The 26,922-nt window shown below is 38.0% G+C and overlaps 1 protein-coding gene across 1 annotated transcript in view; it reads left to right on the plus strand.

Moving 5' to 3' along the window:
- Positions 1–2,025: 2,025 nt before the first annotated feature.
- Positions 2,026–26,922, plus strand: part of LOC134802874 (uncharacterized) — a 38,119-nt gene continuing 13,222 nt past the window's right edge. Inside the window, exons 1-2 of the mRNA XM_063775608.1 lie at positions 2,026–2,229; positions 21,515–21,691. Coding sequence (XP_063631678.1) covers positions 2,041–2,229; positions 21,515–21,691 — 366 coding nt within the window. The 5' untranslated portion in view covers positions 2,026–2,040. The remainder of the gene's footprint in view (positions 2,230–21,514; positions 21,692–26,922) is intronic.

Below are 26,922 nucleotides of genomic sequence, written 5' to 3' on the forward strand. Positions count from 1 at the left end.
TGTCGGAAGCCTCGGCCCGCGCCCGGCCCGGTCTAGCATGAGTCATCCTTAACTATAGTATATTTTTACATCTCCGGACTCACGTAAATCTATGCATTTGTAAACTAATTTCTAAAATTGTGCCATTTTCAATCAATGTTGTCAATAAAGCGCTATTTCTACATATAGCTTCTGTATATAGCTTCAATTTCAAATCAACCTTATCGACAACCGACAATGTGCTACTAACTGGTACCTTTTGGTTGAAAACGTCACAATTAATGAATCCACGGTCCTAATATTCATTAAACAAAATACAAAAACAACGGCTCCACTGTCTTCGCTAGTCGATCTGCATTTTGAAATTGGAACGGCGCTCGCCATAGACAATAATGATGGTATCGTTAGCCGTTTAGCATAGAACAAGACCAGTTTGGCAATGGAAACCAGCCGACAGCCAACTTGGCTGTTTGGGTATGTACAATTATGATTTCAATCACTTTGTTTTGCTTTGTTTTTTCGCAGGTTGAACGAGTACATTATGTATTCCTATTTACATAAAGCCCTGACCCTCATACTAGGGTCCGTCTAACTTTGCACCCATTTGAATATAACCATATACCATATACAGGGCCGTCTTAAACTATGCTGGGGCCCCTGGGCACATGGCACATAAGAATTTGGGGCCCTTTTGGAAAGTAAAGAAAGCGAATTAAACTAACATTTTTCTACTATGATCTTCTATTTATTATGAGTAATCAAATATACTGTTACTGTCTGTCCTTCGGGGCCCACTGAGGATGAGGGCCCTGGGCACGGGCCCCGTGTGCCCTTATGGTAAAGACGGTACTGACCATATAGAACTATAGAACAAAGTGAGGACGTGTCTTTATAAACTGAAAGAGAATAGAGTGTTTGAGGCTTATTGTAGTTATTATCATAGTAAATTTTGCTGCCATCTTTCGACACAGGATTAAAACAAAAAATGAAATGATTAAAAATAGGTATAAAAAAGAATACAAAAATGTATAAATTATTTTTTTATTATTTTTAGAGCGCCATATGACTTTGAACCATGTTCTTTCACTGATATGTGTTAAATTTGTTAAATATCAAACGGTGTCGCCATCTACACGAGTATAGGCCAAAGGTATGGCGCCATCTATCCGAGCATACATTTTTCTTGATTTTCCGAGGTACTTTTTTTCTTAACGGAGTTACATATATCTTTGATGAACAAAAGAATTTCACACTGTCATCGTCATTGCAAATGCCATGCATAATGCATAGTTAGGTAGGTCCGACTATAGTGCAAACTGAATGGCTTGGAGTTTCAGTCGGATAATCAGATCTTATCTTATGTTATTGTCAAAGGGCGTTTCTTTATCTTATCTGGACCCTAGAGTCTTACGTCGTTAGAGTAAGTTACGTATTACGTCGCAGATGGTCGCAGCGAAGGGGCTATTCATAAATTACGTCATTTCAAATTAGGGGGGGGGGGGTCTGGACATCGGATGACGGTAGCATGAAGTAGGAGAAAATGGGGTCATTTGAAGCATGATTTTTGGATGATTATAGGGGGGGGGGGGGTCCAAAATCGTCAAAAATCGATGACGTAATTTATGGACAGCCCCGAAGGTGTTAAGTGATATAGCCCCATTCATAAAACTTTACAAGCCTTAATTTCTTAATTTATGTTTTAACCTTGACATGATGCAAGCACATACAATGCAAGGCAAGAATCGCAAATAAAAATTTCTTATTCTTATTCTTACCGCGAAAAACGAAATGTCTTTATCTGCCGCTCTATCGCTCGAATATGCAAGACTACGTCTTTTATAAAAGATTAAATTGCGCTGATCCCAAGTAGGTAAACAAGAAAAGCATAACGGTGATCAAAAATCGATAGGAATAAATTCACGTTAATTTGCTAAATATAAAAAATAAAATATAATAGCACTGAAGTTTCATTTTGTATGTCACTAGCGCCATCTGTTGTTGAGTAGCGGCACGTGATTCTATAAATAAAAGGTAACCTTATAATTTTTTTCAACCTTGTCTATGGCACTTGGCACAAGTGCCCGAGTGAAGTTCAGTTTTGACAGTTGTAATAGTGGTCATCTTATATTTTTTACCTCCTTGCATTTTGATACAAAATATTTATTTATTCGCAAAGTGGTATTACGTGAACAAGATGAAAATAAGGGCCCACGCAATTCGAGAACGGTGGAATGCGACCCGCTAGCTCAAGTAAGTGTTTTAACAAGCACAAAACGAACGTAATGTCCTTATTTTTAACTGATTAAAAAAACTGTAGTCAATTGGCTGTTAACCTTTTAACTAAAAGCGAGAGATGCGTAATTTGACGCTATGCCCGTGTATAATTTTATTACGATCCGTTCTGTCGCCGCATACATTATATGTCGGACAGCGCTATGTTATTTCGGCGTTTATTATTTAAACTCGTTATCTGTAATTGTATCGTTATCTAGATATAATTGTTAAAATCATATTTAAACCGTTGATTGGTTCTTAAACTTTTCGATAAAACGGTAACTGCCATTGTTTTATCTTTAAAAAAATAATCAGGGGTTTTATTCAGTGATTTTCTGTATAATTAAGTGTCTGGCTGGATAGTGTCAATACCGCGCTTTTGAGTCGTATTTAAAAACATTCGAAGGTTGGTTTTTTATTGTTTATTTTTATTAGCATTAGTTTAAGATATTTAAATTGTTTTTGCTGCTTTAAAATATTGTAATCACATACTTCCTCAAGATCAAGAGCAATGTTTTGATTTTGTGTTAAAACTTCAAGTTCCTTTTTATATAAACAAATAGGTACTTGCTTTTATACAATTTTTAAACTATATGCTTTGGTATTTTCTAAATCTAGATCTTTGTCCTAAAATTTTATATATACCTACCAGGATTCTTTTTTTAGTTGTATTTATTTAAAATTAAGCAAACAATGGCATCCCCTAGTTTGTTATTCTTAGGGCTACCTCCACCATCCCACTAACCCGGTGTTAACTGGTTAAACCTGGAGTTACCATGGTTACCAGTACAAATTGACCCTGGGATAACCTGGGGTTTAGTGGGATGGCGCAAGTGGCGCTTATTGGATTCAACTGAGGTGTGAACATTTATATTCTGAAAACATGTCTGAAGGTTTTAGGAGAAGAATTGTTGATAGCTTTTATTTATTATATATTGTATATCAGGGGACATCCTACACAGATCAACCTAGCCCCAAACTAAGCAAAGCTTGTACTGTGGGTGCTAGGCGACAATATACATACTTATATAAATAAATACATACTTTATATACATAGAAAACACCCATGATTCAGGAACAAATATTTGTGTTCATCACACAAATAAATACCTGGGATTTAACCCAGGACCATCGGCTTCACAGGCAGGGTCACTAACCACTAGGCCAGACCGGTTGTCAGGTTGGTCAGTGCTCCTTAATTACATCAACTTGATGCTTATCAAACTAGTTGATAATAAAGATAATTTTTAGTGAATTATCAGTTCACCACTAAAATTTAAACATTTGATCTTGAAACAATTGAACTTGATTTATTATCAGAAGTGCTATCTTCCTGAGACCCAGAAAGATTTCTTTTAGTTTGAATTTGGAACTCTAAGCCCTCACATGAGTCACATGCACCATCCCGCTAACCCAGGGTTAAACCATTAACCCAGTGTCAAATTGTGCTGGTAACCACGGTAACTCCAGGTTTAACCAGTTAACCCCAGGTTTAACCAGTTAACCCCAGGTTTAACCAGTTAACCCCAGGTTTAACCAGTTAACCCCAGGTTAGTAGAATGATGCAAGTGGTCCTAAGAGTCAGTTGCACCAAACTGCATGCCACTGTTAAAGAGTTCGCTACATTTTATTGTGTGTGCAAAAATGCAATATTTTTGTTTAGTTTCACTTTCAGCTTTGTGTGTTTACAAATTATGTTTTGCTTAAACTCTAATTACAAACAAGTAACATGATATACCTAGTCCTACATATAAGTTTTATAAAAACTGCCTATATCTAAATATTTTATTAGAGATCAAAATAAAGTATGTATTAACAACATACCTACATATTTAGAAAATAAGGTTCTCATTTATGACAATTTAAAAGGAAAACTATGATAAATTTTCTTTATTATGAATATTTCTTTATAATAAAAGATTTTTTTTTCTTTAGTAGTAAAGATTACTAACCGATTAACCGAAAAACCGGTTAACCGAGCCTCAAAAACCGGTTTGTGACTTATACCTAACGCCTACAACCCGTTCTGACATCGTTTGGAGTGTTTTTTTTAATACCACGTCGATGGTATGCGCATTTTCGACCCTTTGAAAACCTGTACCTTCCGTTTTTTTAATAAGACTTGTTTTTCCCTTTTAGGGTCAGGCAATAAAAGATAAGATATTAGATATATCTGGTTATACCTTTTTACATCTCATTGACACCTTAATATTACTTAATAGCCATACATTCTTCGGTTTACGGGACATATCATATCACATACTAGCGTCCCTCCCCGGTTTTGCACGGGTTAACAAATTATACACCTATACCTTCCTCAAGAATCACTCCATTGATAGGTGAAAACCGCATGAAAATCCGTTCAGTAGTATGTTCAGTAGTATGAGTTTATGCCGAACATAAAAACACACAAACAGACAGACGCGGCGGGGACTTTGTTTTATAAGGTGTAGTGACTAGCTACTTCCCGCAACTTTGCGTATTGATGAAACGTCTCGACGTCTCATCTTCATACCAAATTTCATCTTAATCGGTTCAGCGGTTTAAGCGTAAAGAGGTAACAAAGAGACAGACAGACAGTTACTTTCGCATTTATAATATTAAGTACGGTTAATACTCGTATTTACTTACCTGCCTTTTCCCGCTAAAATATAAACAATTTGGATGTTCATTACAGAGAGACTAAAAAATAAAGGGTAATTTTTATCTTGGATATCATCCCTCTGGGGTGAAATGGGGGGTAAAAATATAACAGAATGGTATTGACGAGTTCCACCCGAACACAGCCACGGGCAGTTGTTAGTATCATCAAAGACATATGTAACTTCTTATGATAAGATGAATAAAGTCTAAGGAAAAAACGTGCTTCGGAAATGAAGAAAAAGTCATTCTCGGATAGATGGCGCCGATGGCGCACACACCTTTGGCCTATGCTCGGCTAGATGACGTGACGACACCGTTTCATATTTAACAATTTTAACACATAGATATCAGTGAATGAACATGGATCAAAATGATATAAAAATAATAATATCATTTCTCCATATATATACATTTTCTGATAATTTTATACGTTTTCATTTTGAGTTTTAGTCGTGTGTCGATAGATGGCAGTGAATTTACTGTGACTACAAAATTTACTATGTCAGGACCCCTCTATACTATCTATTCTCTTTGGTATCATCTAATAAAATCAGAATAAACTAATAAACTGTCCCAGTCCTCGCGCCATGACAATGACTACAAATTATAATTTACTCACACGCCATTACGTACCTTATTACTTTACTATAAGAGCCTATAATCGTATAAAATACTATGGTATGATATACCAGTTCGCACATATGCTAAAATTGCACCAAAAACCTTGATATTAACTACCAGTTTGCGAATGTTTCGAATGATGACATAATGGTCTGATAACTTATAGAATCTGTGACTTGATTTTTTTTTAATACCACATTAGTGCCTAGTGGTAAGCAGTCACCGTAGCCTATGGACGCCTGCAACTCCAGAGGTGTTACATGCGCGTTGCCTTTTAAAAACCTGTACACTCCTTTTTTGAAGAACTCCATACTGTAGTGTAGACCCTCGGGAAAACCTCGGAAGGGAGCTCATTCCACAGCCGGGGCGTCCGAAATTCCTCTTAAATCGCACAGTACGCGACCATTTAGGTTCTAGGGTAGGGTTCATTTAGATTGCGGCTAATTTGATTATTACGAACGAAATTCAAACGGGTACTTTTTACACAAGCCTTAAGGTGCCCACTGATTACCAGTCCGCCGGACGATATCGGCCTGTCAGTTAAAAGCAAAATTTGACAACTCCGAACAACTGACAGGCTGATATCGACCGGCGAACTGGTAATCTGTGGGCCTCTTTACTGAGCTTACTGTGGGACTGGGTTGATCAGTGCTAAACTGTCATTTAATCACTACACCTTATAAACTAAGGTCCCTCGCCTCGTCTGTCTGTTTGTGGGTATGTATGTTCGCAATAAACTAGAAAACTACTGAACGGATTTTCATGCGGTTTTCACCTATCAATAGAGTGATTCTTGAAGGAAGTTTAGGTGTATGGTTTGTTAAGGCTTTGTGTAACTCGTGCGAAGCCGGGGTGGGTCGCTAGTATTTATTTATTTATTATTTTCCTAATGGTAAATTTTGACGGACGAGTGACGTAAATTAAATAATTAACAAACAAGGCGGCAATTTATGGGGTTAAATTAATAAAATATAAACTATAATTATCATGTTACATCAAATAAACCCTTTCATCATTTTTACCCGTACCCAAAGGGTAAAAAAGGGACGCTATTACTAAGACTCCACTGTTCATCTGTCTGTCTGTCACCAGGCGGTATCTCATGAAACAAACGTGATTTGGTTGCCGTTTTTTGCGTAATGGTACGGAACCCTTAGTGCGCGAGTCCGATTCGCACATGGCTGGTTTTTCATACAATTTTTAGGGTTCCGTACCTAGGGTTGCCAGATCGAAAGGCGCTATTATCGGGAAACAAGATCAATCTTTCGGGATTTTGGGACTTAAGTCGGGAAAAAAAAATACATTCAAATTAAAGTAATTGTATTAAAAACAACGATATTTTACCTTATTGCCACTACGTCAGCTCGCTCGCTCGACGACAGTTTGGAACTTTAAATTATTGTTTTATAACTTGAAGCTGTTTTTCGGGACAATTTTCACTTTGTCGGGAATCGGGAACACATGCTAAAAATCGGGAGAATCCCGCCAAATCCCGACCATCTGGCAACCCTATCCGTACCCAAAGGGTAAAACGGGACCCTATTACTAAGACTCCGCTGTCCGTCCGTCTGTCCGTCTGTCTGTCACCTGGCTGTATCTCACGAACCGTGATAGATAGTTGAAATTTTCACAGATGATGTATTTCTGTTGCCGCTATAACAACAAATACTAAAAACAGAATAAAATAAAGATTTAAGTGGGGCTCCCATACAACAAACGTGATTTTTGACCGAAGTTAAGCAACGTCGGGCGGGGTCAGTACTTGGATGGGTGACCGTTTTTTTTGCCATTTTTTGCATTATGGTACGGAACCCTTCGTGCGCGAGTCCGACTCGCACTTGCCCGGTTTTTTTAGTATTGAGAAAAATATACATTCCGAAATGCATATTTTTCTCAATACTACGCATGACGAAAATGCATTGAAGTGTTAACAGTCACGACAGTTCGCTCATAACATATCCATTATCATCGCCTACATCACAAAAGCTATGTCACATCTTAACAATAGAACAAGTCAAACACGGCCTCGGTTAGCTAAATATTAAAACAAACCGTATTTCCAGTAAAAATAACGCGTATCTAGACAGCATTGAATTAGAATTAAATTTAACTAGACCCGAGGCCTTGACCAAACCTGTCTAGGCGTCTGTCTTTTAATGACAGAGTTAGCCGTAATACATATTATTGGGCTATTTTACCTAGGACCAGTCTAAATTCATGTTTTTAATTTAATTAGAGTCAGACCGAGAAAAGTCTGCAGTGATTTTGATAGCCCACGCAGTGCAAGTGTCATTTCAAACGTCAAACTTCTATGAAATTAGGACTTATAAATAACACTTGCACTGCGTGGGCTATCAAATTCGCTGCAGACTTTTCTTGGTCTAACTCTATACATGTTGCAATTACCGGAAAACGTCTTGCTCTACTGGTAGAAAAGCCCCTGTGGCCCTGGAGCCGTCTTAAACTATGCTGGGGCCCTTTTGGAAAGTAAAGAAAGCGAATTAAACTAACATATTTCTACTATGATCTTCGATTTATTATGGGTAATCAAATATACTGTTACTGTCTGTCCTTCGGGGCCCCCTGAGGATGGGGCCCTGGGCACGGGCCCTGTGCCATTATGGTAAAGACGGTACTGTGCTTTACGAGTCTACGCTACGGTCACACTTTTGTCATTGGTGAAATCATCTCAAGATTTTTTTAAACGAAGCAGAAGAAGTAATTAATCTATTGTCATTCATAAATGCGCAACTGTGGCGGCCACCTGGCGGCTATAGGTCATTTTATTTATTTGACAGTTGACATATATCAAACAGATAAGCATACAAATGATGACATTTTTACCAGACACGTTCATCGCTTTTAATTTCCCCCATTATATTTCTAGATAAGAAATATACTGTAACACTTTAAACTCTCGCGTTTTGTACACATATTTAATTACACAAACGGGTCTACTGCGATATAATTTCATTGCTTTTACCTTAAATTTGGACGTTTGAGCTGAGTCTTTCCGTGACGACAGCTGGTGCAACTCAGCTGAAACGTCGGAATTTAAGGTAAAAACAATGAAATTAGAATCGGACCAAAAAAAGTCTGCAGCGGATTCACGCAGTGCAAGTGTTATTTATACGTCATAATTTCATAGAAGTTTGACGTTTAAAATGACACCTTCACTGCGTGGGCTATCAAATCCGCTGCAAACTATTCTTGGTCTGACCACAGATTAATAAATAGTTACTACGTAACAGATACTTCATTCCCAAACAAAAGCAAAAATACCTACGCTATAATAGCCTACAGAACCTTAATAATAATACCTGCTGCTCAGGACAAGAAGAAATGTACCATAATTACGCGCACAAAGAGTCGAGACTGTGTTGCCCGCCGTTCGAGTCACGTGCCAACGCGTCATCGTAAGAATGCGCTAGGGTTGTAGCTACCCTACCTATGATGATTATTGTAATAAAACGAATGTTGCGAATCAAATATGTTTTAGTTTTAATATAATGATTTATAATTTTTTCACTTCTCGGAATTCTCTGTTATTAAAATTTAATAAGTAGTTGAAAATATCCTAAATCGCGTAAATAATTTTAATAAATATTCAGGAGCAAAGCAACGGACAATCAACGGTTTTTAAAAGTTGTAATACGGTGCTACCAGGCCGATTAATTATTACGTCGTCAAAGTTATTTAAAACTACTTTTTCTAACCCTTCAATATAATTATTAAACTTTCAGGTGGGACCTTTAGCCCGCCATAAAAAGATGAATTTTTATTATAGGCTTGTTCCTTTGTTTTTTTGACTTTTTCACCCATCTACTGCACAATAATTACGTGGTTTCGGCATTTCGAAGCATAAGCGCGGGAAACGCGCGGTGCAATGCGGTGCGAGCGCTGAGGCGGGCGTTCGGCGGCCCTCTGTCGGTTGTATCGTCGACGATACGCCGAGCGGTAGGCATATAGCGCGTGGCCTTGAGCGTGTGACGGAGGCCTGGTCTGACTCTATATCGCAATAGACCCGTTTGTGTAATTAAATAAGAAATATACTAATACTATTCTTTAGATAAGAATTTAATTTGGTTTTGGGTGCTGGTCGCTTGGCGGCAATAGGTCACTCAGTATTTGACAGTTTGACAGATAGCAAAAAGATACAATTTGAGCACACAAGTGATGATGAGTGTAGGGGCCGTGCGCGTTGGAGGGTCTGCCATCTTGTGGCCTGAATCGGAAACATGTGTACATGTACATTGCCAAAGCAAGTGCTACCATCTACCGTTCTCGTCGGTACGTTTTCTTGTGCATAGTAGGTTCTGCCATCTTGTGGACTTTCTCTGATCAGATCGGGAAAAATCCTGAAGAAATGCCAGACCAAGAGCACCCTAAACCGGCGAGCGTGTATGAGGAATGTTATGAAAGTGAAGGAAGCAAAAGAGGTATGTCAGGAATGTCAGGATCGTGGAAATCCGTGGTCTCTGTCGGTAGGCAGGGAAATAGGCATGATTATATGTATGTATGTATGTAATTGCATATATTTTTGCAACGCGCGATTATCACTTTCAATATTCCCACACACACACACATTAAGAGGATACATTAGTGGTCATTTTTTATACAGACGTTCTCGACATTTTACTCTCTGGATTTTGGCTCTAGGCGACTCATTTTTTTATGAGTTCAATATTACCAGTATCTGTGTCTGTATGTTTTGTTTTTTTGATATTTTTGTTTGTTTAAGAACTAGGTTACCGTAAAACCTCCCAACTATAGTCCAATACGGTCCAGAAGTTAAAAAGAAAATTAAGTATTAATACCAATGTTCCTTTTGGTTTACTTCGAGTTTTACTTCCATTTATAATATCTTGCCTTAGAACTACAAAAAATACAGTAAAAGTCACACCTGCACAAAAAAAAATACAGTTAATTTTGGACCATAGTTGGGAGCTTTGGACTGTAGTCTGTAGGGAGGTTTTACGGTACTTCAAAGTGCGCTAAAAACGGCCAAATAAATGCGCCGTAAACAGACGCCTAGCATACAAGAACGGCAACAATAAACGCCAAAATCGAAACGGTCCGACACAGATAATTTCTTTCTCATTCTGTTCCCAAAATTTCGTTACGATTGGTTAAGTTTTGGAGGAGGAAAATATCGAGAAGGAAACCTCGATTTCTGAGATTTTTACGCAGAATTTTCCGCCTAAGCAGCAGTTGTCCTTATCGCACTAATTTTAGGAGCCGTTCCCGTTTGCGCGACGGAGATATTTACCTAAAATTCACAAATCGGAGAAAGGGCTCAGCTAATATATCTTCTTAACACACACACCAGAAACATACGTATTATTTATTTATTTTATTTAACGTTTTAAATCAGGCAACATGGCCCATGTTACAAATACCTTACAGACTAACATATATATGCATTTTTATAAACTTAAAAACTAAACACTATTTAGGCGACAAAACTGCGTGGCTCCGTAGAATCGTCTGGTCTTGTGTCGGATTCGGCAGTTTATTACTGATATAACATTTAGGAACTTAGCCATAGGTTTAGAATACAAAAACTTTTATTAGTTGTTTACTTCGCGTTGGCAGATTCCATTATTAATTACGGTTTAAATGGGTACGGTCGGTCCTTTAGTACCTAAGTCAGGTGGGGTAAATATAAGACACGGGTAGAAATAAGACCGTTTTTAACACACATGAACTTATTATATTTCATTCCTATTCCATTTAAAAAGAAGTCACACAATACTAATCTTAACTACATATTTTGTTAGACGCTAACTTTAATTAGTAGTGTACTTAGGTAGGTATTGAAAAAAACCGGACAAGTGCGAGTCGGACTCGCCCACCGAGGGTACGGAACACTTTTTAGTAGTTGTTGTTATAGCGGCAACAGAAATACATCATCTGTCACGGTTCATGAGATACAGCCTGGTGACAGACAGACGGACAGTGGAGTCTTAGTAATAGGGTCCCGTTTTTACCCTTTGCGTACCTACGGAACCCTAAAAACTACAGTTAGGCACTATTAATGTTTCCGCTACCAACGGTACCCAAACAAGATCAACGTTAATAAAGACCAAGAAATAATAAAGAATAAAACATAACATAACATAAAGATGAAAATAATTTATTTAATAACATATATTTCATGGTTACATTAATTTTTAAACAATCTAATATTTTTACATTGCTTTTCTTCTCATAAGATGAAACGTTAGCGCTCATGTGTCAAACAATTTATTTGTCTGTTCTATCCCTATTCACACCAATATAACTCAATTTTAAACATTCTATTTTCTTTGAAATCGCTACAGAATCGGAATTATTTATTTGCATTGATACAGTAGGAGGATGTTACAATACATAGTGTTACAGATCATGTATCTAGCCTGCATGCAAGCGTGCAAATTCATCATCATAAGTTTAAATAAATATAAAATGTAAAATAATTGAAAAAAATTACATACATAATTAATATGCATTAGAAACGAGATTTAGTTTCAAACGAATGGATTGATTTAACTGTAGGTAAGGCCGAAGTTACATTACGAGTGGCGTGAAATTAATTTCGTGACATTACTTTTACCAACAGTTTCACGTGTAGTTTAATATTTTCGTAATGCATGCATAATTTCATGAATGCGAATCAATTTCGTCTCCTGCGCGATTTTTTGGTAAAATTCGTGTCACTCTACTAATTTCGTAATGTACCTAATTCCGGCTTAATTTTTATGCGTTATTGTATTATAAACTTAGCACAGGAGTGCTAGCTGCGCTGCGCATTACATAGACTACCCTTTGCCGTTGCCTTTTTCTAGCTGTATTAATTAGAGAGAGACGAGTAGTCTATCTCGCAGGCGAGATACTGTCACGGCTCACGGCGCTCCTGTGCTAACTATTGGTTAGAAATCTTTACTCTGGTGACAACGACCCCGATTTGATAGTCTCTATTGTTCACTGGTCGTTATTTCTAGTTTTATTGGAATGTAAAACGGGTGAGTTTTTTTTGCAAACAGTAAGTGTTGAGACAAATGTTAATTTTATACGACTTTGGGAACCAGTTGGTTTAAATGTTTACTTAAGGCCAGCTAGTTACATACATACATACATATTGCATATAAGTATGTACCCGCCATCAGATATATCGGAGCGGCGAAGGTGTTCACAATATCTGAACACGCACTCTAACGCCTTGACAATAGAGGCGTGTTCAGATATTTGTGAGAACCACGGCCGCTCCGATATATCTGATGGCGGCTGTACATATGTATTAATCTTATATGTGAATGTGATTACATTTTGAACCATGTTGGCGTTTAATTTTGATGTGATTAGAACCCCTGGTGTACATTTTATTCGATAACGTGTCGAGCGTTCGCGTTTGCGTTGTCTATTTTTGCATGGGATATTGAACAGCGCGCCAAGCGGGACGTTTTGGAAACTCATAATCCCATACAAAATGACACTTAACGCAAACGCGTATGTCACTCACGTCACGTCACCCTATCGAATAAAATTCACACTAGGGGTACCAGTGCGCGTCAAATTAAGAATATACATATACGAAAGCAAACCGAAGCTAATATGGTATTTTTTTAAAGAATCTGTGGCTATTTATTGCACGCCGGTGTAGTGGAGATCAAGGCCTATTTGACTTCTTTGGATATAACAAATGACATCAATTATCTTTACTTTCCTTTTTATTTTCATTCTTTCTTTCTTGAAGTTGACACTTACAATTATGGATCAGTAACCGATATTCATTGGTAGAGTAATTGAGCGTTTTCCAAAAAAATGTACATTTCATACATTTCTTCAAAATATTGACTTCTTGGGCTCATTTTACTCAGAATCATTTGTACATTCACGCCTCATACATGAAAAAATGAGTCCAAAATTTTGTAAGAAAAAATATTTTCCCATTGCGTCACGTTCATACAAATAAAAATAAGTTCAAAAACTAAAACCCGACTACTGCAAATCGCGCTCTAAAAAGTATGAAACAAGATAGGATTCTTATCTGAAATTATCAAACAGGAAATATTATAAATGTTATGTTTTTTTAATAAAAAAATACGCGCGATTTGCAGTAGTCGGGTTTTAGTTTTTGAACTTATTTTTTGACCGAAGCGTAGCGAAGGTCTACGTTTCGACTGGAGCATTTTGCTTTTGTATGTCCGGATATTCTCCTCTACAGGTCGCAATTCTTAACCGAATCTCGTGAAATTTTGTGACTGGATTCTGTCTAAATAATTTTTTTTTGTCCGTTCGGTTTTTTGATTTTTTTTTAAATGGCGGAGTTGTGATAGGTCGCGCCTAAACAAATAGTGGTATCGGTACCACACGAGTGATTTCTTTTTGAGATATGTTTATAGATTAAATGGCCAAAAATTCAGAAAAATTATTTCGCTGGTTTCGGAGGTATTGAGATATTTAATTTTAACTAATTTTAATTTGAGAACGAGTAGCTAAATTTCGTCAACTCATCGAAGAACTCAGTTCAGTTTGTAAACGTTCGCTTTTTCTGTTTGCACAGAGGGTCTGGGTTCGATCTAGAGCTCCCGATACACGTGTTACACGCTGACACGGGTACCCGTGTTCTTAAGCCCGCCGGGCTTAAGAACCCGAACTACACGAACCCGCCCGGATTCGGAAACGTTTACACGGGTACCCGTGTACACGGGTACACGGATACACGAAATAACGGATCTTATTTACCCGCCGGTTCGACCCTTCACTCTCGTGTAGCGGAGATTCGTGCTATGAAGACATACGATTGAATATGTGGAAGGTTAGGAAGATTCGATTACCTACTTTGCAGTTTTACTGGATTGATTTGTAATGTCAATAATAGGTAGGTAAGTACAATTTGTTTCAATAATCATAAGATTAAAATTAACAATATCTCAGTAACCGTTGACTTCATTGTTGGTATTTCAATTTTTTCATTGATGTAGTTTTTTGATAATTAAAGTAAACCTAAATACCACCACCACCATGTTACCATTTGTTGGGACGTCAGTCTTTCCGTGACCACAGCTGGTGCAACTCAGCTGAAACGTCGGAATTAAAGGTAAAAACAATGAAATTATATCGCGGTAGACCCGTTTGTGTAATTAAATATGTGTACAAAACGCGAGAGTTTAAAGTGTTATATAAACCTAAATGATTATTTAATACAAAAGTAGATAGTTATGCTTACTGAAACCAGAGTTGGGCATTATTCGAATCATTTTTAATCTAAATAATTATGGTGAGATTAATATTCGCGAATAAACCATTCGTTTAGAATTTCGAATAAGAAATGAATTATTCGAATAAATTACACGAAGGATTTTTGTAATACACACTCAGATGGCAAATCTGAATAGGTATGCAACTGCAGCGTATTTTAGAGCCAAGGAAAATTTTGGGAAAGGCCCCAACTGACCGTCGCCATCCATGGTGGGGACAAATGGGAATTGTTTATATGCAGCGCCTATTCCCATTTGTTCCCGGCCGGGACAAGTGAGAATACATCCGATATTTGTGTAAAATATTATTATGTAGGGTCTACCCATATGTTCCCCGCGGAGATAAATGGGAATTCACCCATTATTGGTAATTATTAGTAATATGGGAATACACCAATAATGGGTGCATTATTGGTGTATTCCCATTTGTCTCCAATTCATGTGACCTACGCCATGCACGAGGCGGGGACAAATGGGAATGTTTATATGAATTTTGGTGTTCCCATTTGTCCCTGATATTGGCGTTGCCATTTGTCCCCACCTCAAAAGATTTCTATGCAGCGTCTTTCCCCATAAGTTTCTCGCGGGAACAAATGGGAATACACTCTTTATTGGTGTATTCCTATTTGTTCCTGCCCTACGTGACCGCCGCCATACGTGAGGCGGAGACAAATGGGTACGATTTATATGCAGCACCTATTCCATCAGTTCCCGACGTAGACAAATGGGAATACATCCGAAAATTGTGTTCCCAATTATCCCCACCCCAATAAGGTGGGGAAAAATGGAAAATATTTTTATGCAGGGTCTTCACATATGTTCCCCGCGGAGACAAATGGGAATTCGACCATTAATGGTAATGACGGGTGCATTATTTGTGTATTCCCATTTGTCCCCGATTCACGTGACCTACACCATACATGAGGCGGGCACAAATGTGCATGTTGTATATGAGTTTTGGTGTTCCCATTTGTCCCCGATATTGGTGTTCCCATTTGTCCCCGAGGCGGAGACAAATGGGTACGATTTATATGCAGCACCTATTCCATCAGTTTCCGACGTAGACTAATGGGAATACATCCGAAAATTGTGTTCCCAATTATCCCCACCCCAATAAGGTGGGGAAAAATGGAAAATATTTTTATGCAGGGTCTTCACATATGTTCCCCGCGGAGACAAATGGAAATTCACCCATTATTGGTAATGATGGGTGCATTATTGGTGTATTCCCATTTGTCCCCGATTCACGTGACCTACGCCATACATGAGGCGGGGACAAATGGGAATGTTTTATATGAGTTTTGGTGTTCCCATTTGTCCCCGATATTGGTGTTCCCATTTGGTGCCGATACAAAAGATTTCTATGCAGCGTCTTTTCCCAAATGTCTCTCGCGGCGTGGACAAATAGGAATTCTTCCGAAAATGGTGTGTTCCCATTTGTCCCCACACCAATAAGGAGGGTACAGATGGGAAATATTTATATGCAAATCCTATCACTTCTGTACCCGGCGGGGACAAATGGGAATACATCCGAAAATGGTGTGTTCCCTTTTGTCCTTACAAAAATAAGTAGTAGTAGTAGTAGTAGTAGTAGTAAACTCTTTATTGTACAAAAAGACATATTAAAAATAACATACAATTAGTAAGAAGTACAAAGGCGAACTTATCCCTTTGAGGGATCTCTTCCAGTTAACCTTTGAGTAGATGAGAGGAGAAAGTGAAAAGAGGGTGACAAATGCAGCAAAATGTACAACAAGGTACCAGAAAGATAAAGGATATCAATACATACAAAATTTATAGGGTGGGAACAAATGGGAAATATTTATATGCGGCTTCTTTTCCTATATGTTCCCCGCGGGGACAAATGGGCATACACCCATTATTGGTTATAATGGGTGCATTATTGATGTAATCCCATTTGTCCCCTATCCACGTGACCTACGCCATACATGAGGGACAAATGGAAATGTTTTATATGCAGCGCCTATTCCCATCGGGGAACAATAAGAATACACCCGTTAATGGTGTGTTCCTATTTGTTCCTGCTTCAATGAAGTGGGGACAAATGGGAAAGATTGTTTGTCTTTTCCCACATGTTCCCGAAGGGGACAAACGGGAATACCCCCATTATTGGTGTATTTCCAGTTGTTCTCGCCCCACGTGACCGCCAATACATGAGGCGTATTCCCAGTTTCCACACCTCAAATCAACCAACCAGATAAACCGATAGAAAACATTTTCTTTTTACTATTGGGATATAAAACAGCTAAATAGTTATTTTGTAAGCTAACTATTCGACAATATTATTCGCAAATAATTTATTCGTGGGCTATTTTATTCGCCGAATAAATTATTCGCGAATGAATTGAACACGAATGATCATTCGAAAAAATTATTCGTCATTCGCGAATGATTTGGTAATTCTCATTCGTAATTCGTCATTCAAATGAATTTTGCCCATCTCTGACTGAAACTACCACGAACGGAATATGTTATATTTTCCTTTAACAAAATCGCATTTTGCTCACTGTTAGCAAAGTACCCTTGTTCGAGCTGCTGAGGTGAAAAATAAATTAAATTGGTACAACACATATCAATCACATTGAACATCCATATATACATTACTACAATCTCCGCTACACGCCAAGGACGGGTTAGGCCCGCGTGTATTTAAGGTCCGTTTCGCCGTGTACACGGGTACACGGGTATCCGGATACACGGATCTTAATTACACGTGTGCACGACTACACGTGTAGAACGGGTCAGAAAACCGTGTACGTGTAGTTCGGAAACGGGTACCGAACACGTGTACACGAAACCCGGACACGACCGCGAGCCCTAGTTCGATCCCCAGTAATTGTATGCTGGGATATTATAACTTTTTGTATTTTTTTACACTTAAATTTCGTATTTTTTTTTTTTAATTTACTATATTTAAAGCTCGTAGCACCATGTAATTTAAAGCTCTGCTCGCGAGGTCTACAGCTCACAGAGCCACTAGTTATTTAATTAATTTTGTGGTCATGACTTCGTTACTATTTGAAGTCACTTTATATTACTTTTTCGAGGACATCCTAAGTACAGAAATGCACGTTATAAAATATTGCAGGTCATTAAAAAAACACCATGTATGTAGCGGCCAATCAAATATCTTTTGTAAATACCTTCTTGTATCGCCGTAGTCGGGTAATACGCGGATAGAATCCAGGCTCCAATTTCACCACGGCTACAATTGTCAGTGACATATGTCGAGCGACAATTGTCAAGCGACACACTGAGAGAAAAAACTAACAAAAACACACTTAGAATTACAAAAATAAAACTTAATCCGGGGACAAGGAGAGTCAACTAATAGGAACAAATTGACTTTTGCAATTTCCATTTAGTAGGAAATACAACTTCTATATTTGTAATTTGAAGTATGCTAGAGTAATTTCAGAAATTTGGTTTTGTTATTCCGAGAGGTGCTTTAGCAATATCGGAGGTGATGACGTCATGGGTGAAAACTAACCGTTTTGTAATTCTAAGCGTGCTTTAGCAATATCGGAGACGATGACGTCATAGGTTTTACTAAACTGTACTGCGATTCCAAGCTAGCTGTTGTTATTCTAGAGATAATGACGTCACAGGCAAAAACTAAACTGTTTGCAATTCCTCCGCCCCTAGCAAACGGGCGCCGCGAGAGCATGTCGCGCGCGTGGTAGCTACCCGTCTCTATTTCTGTCTGTATGAATAAAAAAGCATTTGGTAGTATATCTCTGTACTAAAGAGGCACTATAAAAGCCTGTCGAGATATTCTACCCATTCCTTTCTTATTCATACAGTCAGAAAGAGACTAGTAGTTATTACGCGCGCAACATGCTCTCGCGGCGCACCTGTGCTAGGGAGGTTGGAATTGCAAACAGTTTAGATTTACCTTTGATGTCATTATCACTAGAATAACAACAGCTAGCTCGAAGTTGCAGAACAATATATTCCTGTAGACCCCAACTACACAGTAGGTCGCGGGTTAATATGTCCATGGCCAACAATATATCCTAAATTTTTTATTTAACTTAAGTATGTTTTAAACAAAGAAGACACGAGACACGCCCGCCCGACATCCGACACAATACTAACTCTAACCAAATGAACGTAACAAGTAGCTGTGTTGGTATTACAAAACTCGTTTAGTGATTGGTACAACAATGAACATAAACACAACAAGTCTATCTACTAAATACCAGTAAACTTTGTAATGTCGCTATAGTAACAACTGAATTGTTATTTTAAATGGGGTAATGTTATTCCCGCGAACTCGTTTTTTAGATATTACAAAACTATGTAAGTGAGACATTTACTAAAATCATAACTTGAAATCACAGATGCTTTTTTCCAAAAATCACAAACTTTACTAGTAAAAATCGGAGAATTTTAGTAGTAATAAAAATGGATTGTAACAAATACTGAACTTTGTTTAATGCTCCATTTACTAAAGTCTGTTTGCTGAAATTAGATTTAGTATTACTGAGCTGTTTGTAGAAATAAATAAATTTTACAGAAATAGTGAAACTTCCATGATTACTACTAAAACTTAATTTTTTCCCCCAGTACAGAACTGTTTATTAATTCCTGGTGGTGATTTTTCTCTCAGTGCAGGTGACATATTACAATTTTATAAAATATTTTCTATAGAAATACTTACAAACATGACAGGCATTTTGCTACAATTGTATGTATTAGAATTATATTGTAAAACAAGAATAATTTTTTCTAGTCGACATATTTGTAGAATTGTCGGTGAATCTTGACAGGAAATGAGTTATATGTCGGAATTTCGTGACAATTGTCGTGTTTCTTGTGACAATTGTCATAAACTTAGCAAGAGAAATATCTGTTTTTTTCCGATATAATAAAGTTTTTTTAAATAATACAATGATGGTGACAAACAGGAATGCGGCCCGCCCGATGGTAAGCGGTAACCGTAGCCCATGGATGCCTGTGACGTCAGCAACAGTGATGTTTTACAATTGTCGCACCTGTCACCGTGGTGAAATTGGGGCCAGAGCGCTTGTAGATTCGTAGTTCGAATTACCTACCCGATAAATTAATGTTTTATAGTGTGCATGCAAGCAAAGCCGGGTGCAAAAGCTAACAATATGTATATATTTGAAATATGCTAATTGAGCTTTTTCAACACGTAATCATTACTTATTTTTATTTTCTTGGTTCGTGACTTTATGACCTCTAGAGGGCGCCGTGTTCATTTTTTTGTGAGGTCATGTAGCCTATAACCAGCGGACGATTAAGACGATTCAAATGACATATCGTTTGTCAAATTATAATGTGTACTTTGGAAGTTATGAGGGAACAAATAAACATACATACATACATACATACCCACATACATACCGGTCAAAATCATAACCCTCCTTTTGCGTTGCCGTAGTCGGGTAAAAAGATTATTCATACAAAAATGTGACGATCTGGAAAGGAAATCTTGGGACACATTTTTTCATGTATGAGGCGTGAGTGTACAAATGATTCTGAGTAAAATGAGCCCAAGAAGTCAATATTTTGAAGACATGAAAGAAATGTATTTTTTTTTGGAAAACGCTCAATTATGTTCCGCATTTGTATGTATCTTCTTCTTCCTCGCGTTATCCCGGCATTTTGCCACGGCTCCTGGGAGCCTGGGGTCCGCTTGCTTGGGTTCCGCATTTGTATGTATGTACGCATGTAAACACTTTATTGTACATAAGACAGGTTAAATTACAATGAATCCTAAAATGTACAAAGAAAATATATGAAATGTACCTACAAAGGCGAACTTATCCCTATATCTCTTCCAGTCAACCACATGTAAATACTTGTACCACAATTTAAATAGTTTTCGACACAAAAACCCTAAAAACAAGTAAAATAACCCTATTACATCAATTTGGTTATCTCTTATCTAAGCACTATCGCTGATGGACTCGCCTATTGATGTTTTGATGACAAGCTGTGACTTGACTGTGACTAGGAACAAAGATATATGAAGTGTATAAGATAAATCAATATCACAAATACAGGGGTCTTGGCCCCGAGTATACTTTCATGCCCTTTGGGGTTGAGACCCTTGGCCCGTGGGGCCCTAATGCTCAAAGAGCTAAAGAGATATCTAAAAGACTAGTCGACTTCACTGGCGACCGAAGAGCTGGCAGCTTTCTCGCGCAACGTATTAGCATCGCAATACAGCGGGAAAATGTTGCCAGCATCCAAGGGGGCCACATTTTCTAGATACATGTATTTTAGTTTTAATTAGTTTTTTTATAGATAAGCTCGTTTTTAATATCATAAATGTAATGTTATTCCTTTAATAGACGTGTTAATAAAGTCTAAGAAAAAAGTGACTCGGAAAATCATGAAAAAATTATGCTCGAAAAGATGGCGCCATACCTAGGGGCTGTCCATAAATTACGTCATCGATTTTTGACGATTTTGGACCCCCCCCCCCTATAATCATCCAAAAATCATGCTTCAAATGACCCCATTTCCTCCTACTTCATGCTACCGTCATCCGATGTCCAGACCCCCCCCCCCCTAATTTGAAATGACGTAATTTATGAATAGCCCCCTATACTCGTGTAGATGACGACACTGTTTGATATTTAACACATATCAGTAAAAGAACAAGACTCAAAGTATAGATAGAGAAAGATATTCCACCGACAAGAGAATAACTCTTAAGGTAACGATGATGATGAAAAGTTTAACCAGAACTGTATTTCCAGACTGATATGTCCACAACAAGAAGCGCCGTGAACGCAATCCGCGCCCGCCGGGGCCACAAGGAGCGCTCCAAGAATTTCACCGAGCTGGAGAAGAGGACGGTGCTGGAGCTGATCGCGCGGCACCGCGACGTGCTGCGGCAGGGCCGGTCCAACAACGCCACCAACCGGAGCAAACAGGTAACTTGTACTGACAACGATCCGCGCCCGCCGGGGCCACAAGGAGCGCTCCAAGAACTTCACCGAGCTGGAGAAGAGGACGGTGCTGGAGCTGATCGCGCGGCACCGCGACGTGCTGCGGCAGGGCCGGTCCAACAACGCCACCAACCGGAGCAAACAGGTAACTTGTACCCTATATTAGCGCCCACAGCCTCCTAACTAAACCTTTCCTAAAAATCCTGCATCACTATTGATCAGTCTCTTATCTTATCTATCGTAGGAAGATGACTTCCTCGCGTTATCCCGGCATTTTGCCACGGCTCATGAGAGCCTGGGGTCCGCTTGGCAACTAATCCCAAGAATTGGCGTAAGCCTTCTAACCCAGAGGGTAAACTAGGCTCTTATCGGGAATAGTCCGGTTTCCTCACGATGCTTTCCTTCACCGATAAGCGACTGGTAAATATCAAATGATATTAATGTACTATTAATGTTGTTCATGTAACTGTACGTCATAATCTAACACGGATATTTTATAATCGTACATTTTATCGTTAAGCTTAACTGACTTGTCATAGTTAGTAATTACTTTCCAAAAGATAAGAGTTTGTGACAAATTGACATTTATGTGATTCTACCATAGAGTAATACAGGGTGGCCCATTTAGATCGTTCAGTATGGGAAAATCTGAAACTATAAGACATACGACGATCTCTTCTCAGGAACCATGTCATCGATTTTAGTAACAAGAAAAACTGAATTCATACATTTAAAAAAAAATGTGTACTCAGCTCGGGAATCGAACCCCGACGTTTTTGAAAAATAAAACTAACACTATTTCTATTTAGATATCGATTGTGTAGGTCTTAAGCAGTAAATGTTACTATGAAACATGTCTGAAATGAATAAAATCCGTTGTTTTCTTATCCTTTAATTTATTTTAGTAAGGTTTCGAAATGACTAATATTTTTTTCAATACTTTATACATACATATTTTTTTTATGTATGAATGCAATTTTTCTTGTTACTAAAATCGATGACATGGTATGGTTCCTAAGAAGAGATCGTCGTATGTCTTATAGTTTCAAATTTTCCCATACTGACCCATCTAAATGGGCCACCTGTATGTAAGGAAAGAGTGGTGGCGGTTTTCCTTCACCGAAAAGCGACTGTCAAATACCTATTAAATATTAGAGGGACATCTTACACAGACGCACTTACAAATCTTACAATCAAATCTTACTTATCAAATGATATTTCGTACCCATCATCATCATCATCATCATCATCATCATCATCATCATCATCATCATATATATAAAATCGTAAAACCAGAACGGGATAAAAAACGAGGGAAGAAGCGAGATGGCGCCTTACAAATTTCTAAAAAAGTTTTTGACACGTTTCTCAAATACGACGCACGTATGATAAGAAAAAACTGTTTCAATCTATTATCTAAATATGGGAATAGAACTAGAGCATAAAAACTATCGCTTTCGATACGTATTTAATTTACAATAAGCAAAAGAAATTTTCATAACAATCTTTATTTTACTTATTTTACGACGATCGGCCGTTTCTCGGCAACTGTCGGTTAGTTTCGTTTCGGTAGTGCTACAGACTAGACCAAATTATTCGTAAGTTAAAGTAACCTAAATGATGTTTGTCATGTTGGTATACAGTTATATCGGCGTTTTTTTAGACGTAGTAAAATAAAAAGTGCTGTCAACCTCAACCTTAGTCTATAGCTTAATATACGAGTGACTTATGCCATATATGACTTATCATTATCAATCAAAATAATATTATCATATTATTAATAATTTGTATTTTGTTGTTTTAAATTTCTTTTTAAGTTATATTATTCAGATTGACTTTCACGGCTTCGGCAAACATTGCTTTTCGTCCGGGGAACGGGCTGCCGAGATGGGCCAAAAATACAAAGTTGATAGTAAGTTATAATGAAGGTAGGTAAAGCATGTTCAGATATTTTTGAGCGACCTGATGAAAATAAGCAAATGTACAGTCAGCAGTCAGCCAAATATCTTAATATAACTTTGTTGCCATAGAAATAAGGATGTGTTCCGATATAGTGGCGAAATATTGAGAGACCAAAGCTAGCCGCTTTAGTGGCTCGGACACTTAGAGAGAATGGGAGAGGATCGTACCGTGAAGAGAGCGTACTTGGGACAACAAAATGGGACACGCCCGAGTGGACGTCCTAGGTACCGCTGAAACGACGTAGTTGCTCAAGACCTGCTCAACCTCAACCATGGCGTTGGCGACTGGCGAGAGCTATCGCAAGACCGAGAAACATGGCGTGATCTGGTGTCGGAGGCCAGGACTCACTTTGGGTCGTTGCGTCACCGTAGCCGTAGTAAGTAATGTTAATATCCAGAAAGGGGAATGGGGACTACCTACGTTTGTATGAAAAGGCGATTTATGGGCGGTGGTCGTCCATATTCGTCTTAAGGCGGAAATTAATTTAATGAATGAAAAATTTTTGCAACTAGGCTTATAAAAATAAATAATAATTTTATGTTGAAACAATGTTTAAATATATATCTACGTAGTAGGTAGATGAAAAAATATAATCTTGCCTTTTATCAAATCACATAATTTTTTGAGAAATTTGCGAATTAAGTTATCCAAATAACGGCTACAAATAAGAAATCCCTATCACAGTTATACTTAAACCCTGGCAGAGTTGAATACATAATAATGTCGGTATTTAACTAAACATAAGACAAACTTTTTATTTCATTTACGCGAGCGGAGCCCGTCTACTACCTACATAAGTTCCGAAAAACTCATTGGTACGAGCCGGGGTTTGAGCCCGCGACCTCCGGATTGAATGTCGCGCGGTAAAAACTTTCTTCATTCGAATATTTACAAAATACTTCGTGTTGTCGGTTAACCATACGTCAATTATCGGTAGTTATCGGTATCTAAATCTACAAGTTATCGCACATAGTTACGTTATCGCTATCTCACGGAATTTTAACTACAGCCGAGTATGTTACTAATCATTTAATTGTTCAATTAACGTCATAATCGGTTTATCTATACACAAAAATATGACAACGTTCTTGTAGTTCGAATAATGGGCCCTTGGTTTTTTTACAGGGCAGAAAACCAAGTTTTCTACAGGGCAGAAAAACATGTTTTCAACAGGGCAAAAAAAAAACAAAAGTTTTCTCTTCTTTTCACGAAAATTAAAGATAATTGAGACTCACCATCTTCCTCGCGTGGTCTCGGCTTTTCGCCACGGCTCATGGGAGCCTAGGGTCCGCTTGGCAACTAATCCCAAGAATTAGTGTAGGCATTAGTTTTTACGAAATTAAACGACTGCCATCTGACCTTACATCCCAGAGGGAAAAATAGGCCTTATTGGGATTAGTCCTGTTTCCTCACGATGTTTTCCTTCATCGAAAAGCGACTGAAGTAAATATCAAATGATATTTCGTACATACGTTCCGAAAAAGTCGTTGGTACGAGCCGGGGTTTGAACGCGCGACCTCCGGATTGCAAGTCGCACGCTCTTACCGCTAGGCTACCAGCGTTTCTAAAGATAATGGAGACTAATAGAAATCCCGCCTTTTTAAAAGGGGCGTAACGGAAATTTGTAGTTTTTATATTGAACTCTAATAAATAAATAAATATTAGGGGACATCTTACAGTACAGATCAACCTAGCCCCAAACTAAGCAAAGCTTGTACTATGGGTGCGACGATATACCTACATACTTATACAGGGTGATTCATGAGACGTGAGCAGGACTAATCCTGCACACTCAGTAACTGATAATTGATCGATCACCGTCGTATTTAGGGGAACCAACCACACTTTTACCTATTTTTTAACTTTTTGGTGAGGGCAAATTTAATCCTCTACAATCATGGTCACCCTACAAGACCTAATTAATAAGCATAAAACCTCTTTAATTTTTGATTACGAAGAAAATAAACTGTCAAACTTGAGTGAGATACGAGTTTTCAAAAGTAACCAGACCGCGATGACAGTGGTGACATTCAATTTGACACAGAATATCGGTAGTTTAGTATTCTAATTTTAGGGTGACCACGCATGTCGTAAATAAATTAATGACTTTTTTTTCAACGTGACTAGTAAATTAACGTTAACCTCACTAATACTGATACGAAAGTGTTGCTTATAATCTACGAAATGCGCAGTATTAGTTTCTGCTCACGTCTCCTGAATCACCCTGTATACATAGAAAACACCCATGACTCAGGAACAAATAAATGAAATGAAATATTTGTGTTGGTCACACAAATAAATGCCCTTACCGGGATTCGAATCCAGGACCATCCGCTTCACAGGCAGGGTCACTACCCACTAGGCCGGTCGGTCTAAAACCTAATAAATTATCTGTGTGTCTCATCGAACTCCGTAGTGTCTTTTTTACAAGCTTTTGCTTGGTGCATTGTATGTACCTAGAGTTAGACCAAGAAAAGTCTGCAGCGATTTTGACAGCCCTCGCAGTGTCAGTGTTATTTTAAACGTCAAACTTCTATGAAATTATGACGTATAAATAACACTTGCACTGCGTGGGCTATCAAAATCGCTGCAGACTTTTCTTGGTCTAACTGTATGTACCTGCCTACCTAACTATGTGTTTGTATAACTTTATAAGGGTCAAATCTTGCAAGTTAAATTTGCCCCACTTCGCGGTTTCCGATGAAGCTGAAAATGTGCATACGTGTGTAAGTCGGGTGACAATGCAATATTATGGTACAGCTGACCTGATGATGGAGACAGGAGGTGGCCATAGGAACTCTGTGATAAAACAACGCAACCTAATTGTGTTTGGGGTTTTTAGAATTGTCTCGATGAGTATTAGTTGTCTGTGGAAAGAAAAGTACAGTCAGCGATAAAAGCTTGTGCCAAAAATGAAATTTTTGGTGAAAATTTATATGCAGCAACAAACATACAAAAATCTTGATACACAAACTTTCAGTAAATATAATTTACATTAAACTTTGCATTACACTTTACATACGACCTAGATTCTCAGTTTTTGTAACATTAAACCTTAGGTATCTTGTATTTCTGCTAGATTGGCAAAAGCTGACTCGTGTAGGGTGTGGCACAAGTCATAACATCTTAGCGGTGCATACTATGCTTCTAATATAATCAAAAATATGCTATTGTTTAACCTATTAGTTAGTGTATATACTTTGTATAGTTAATGCTGTTTTGTTAAGTTTAGCATAACAGTATTAACAATCATA

This window comes from Cydia splendana, chromosome 25 (assembly GCF_910591565.1).
Source record: "Cydia splendana chromosome 25, ilCydSple1.2, whole genome shotgun sequence".
NCBI classification, from domain to species: domain Eukaryota; kingdom Metazoa; phylum Arthropoda; class Insecta; order Lepidoptera; family Tortricidae; genus Cydia; species Cydia splendana.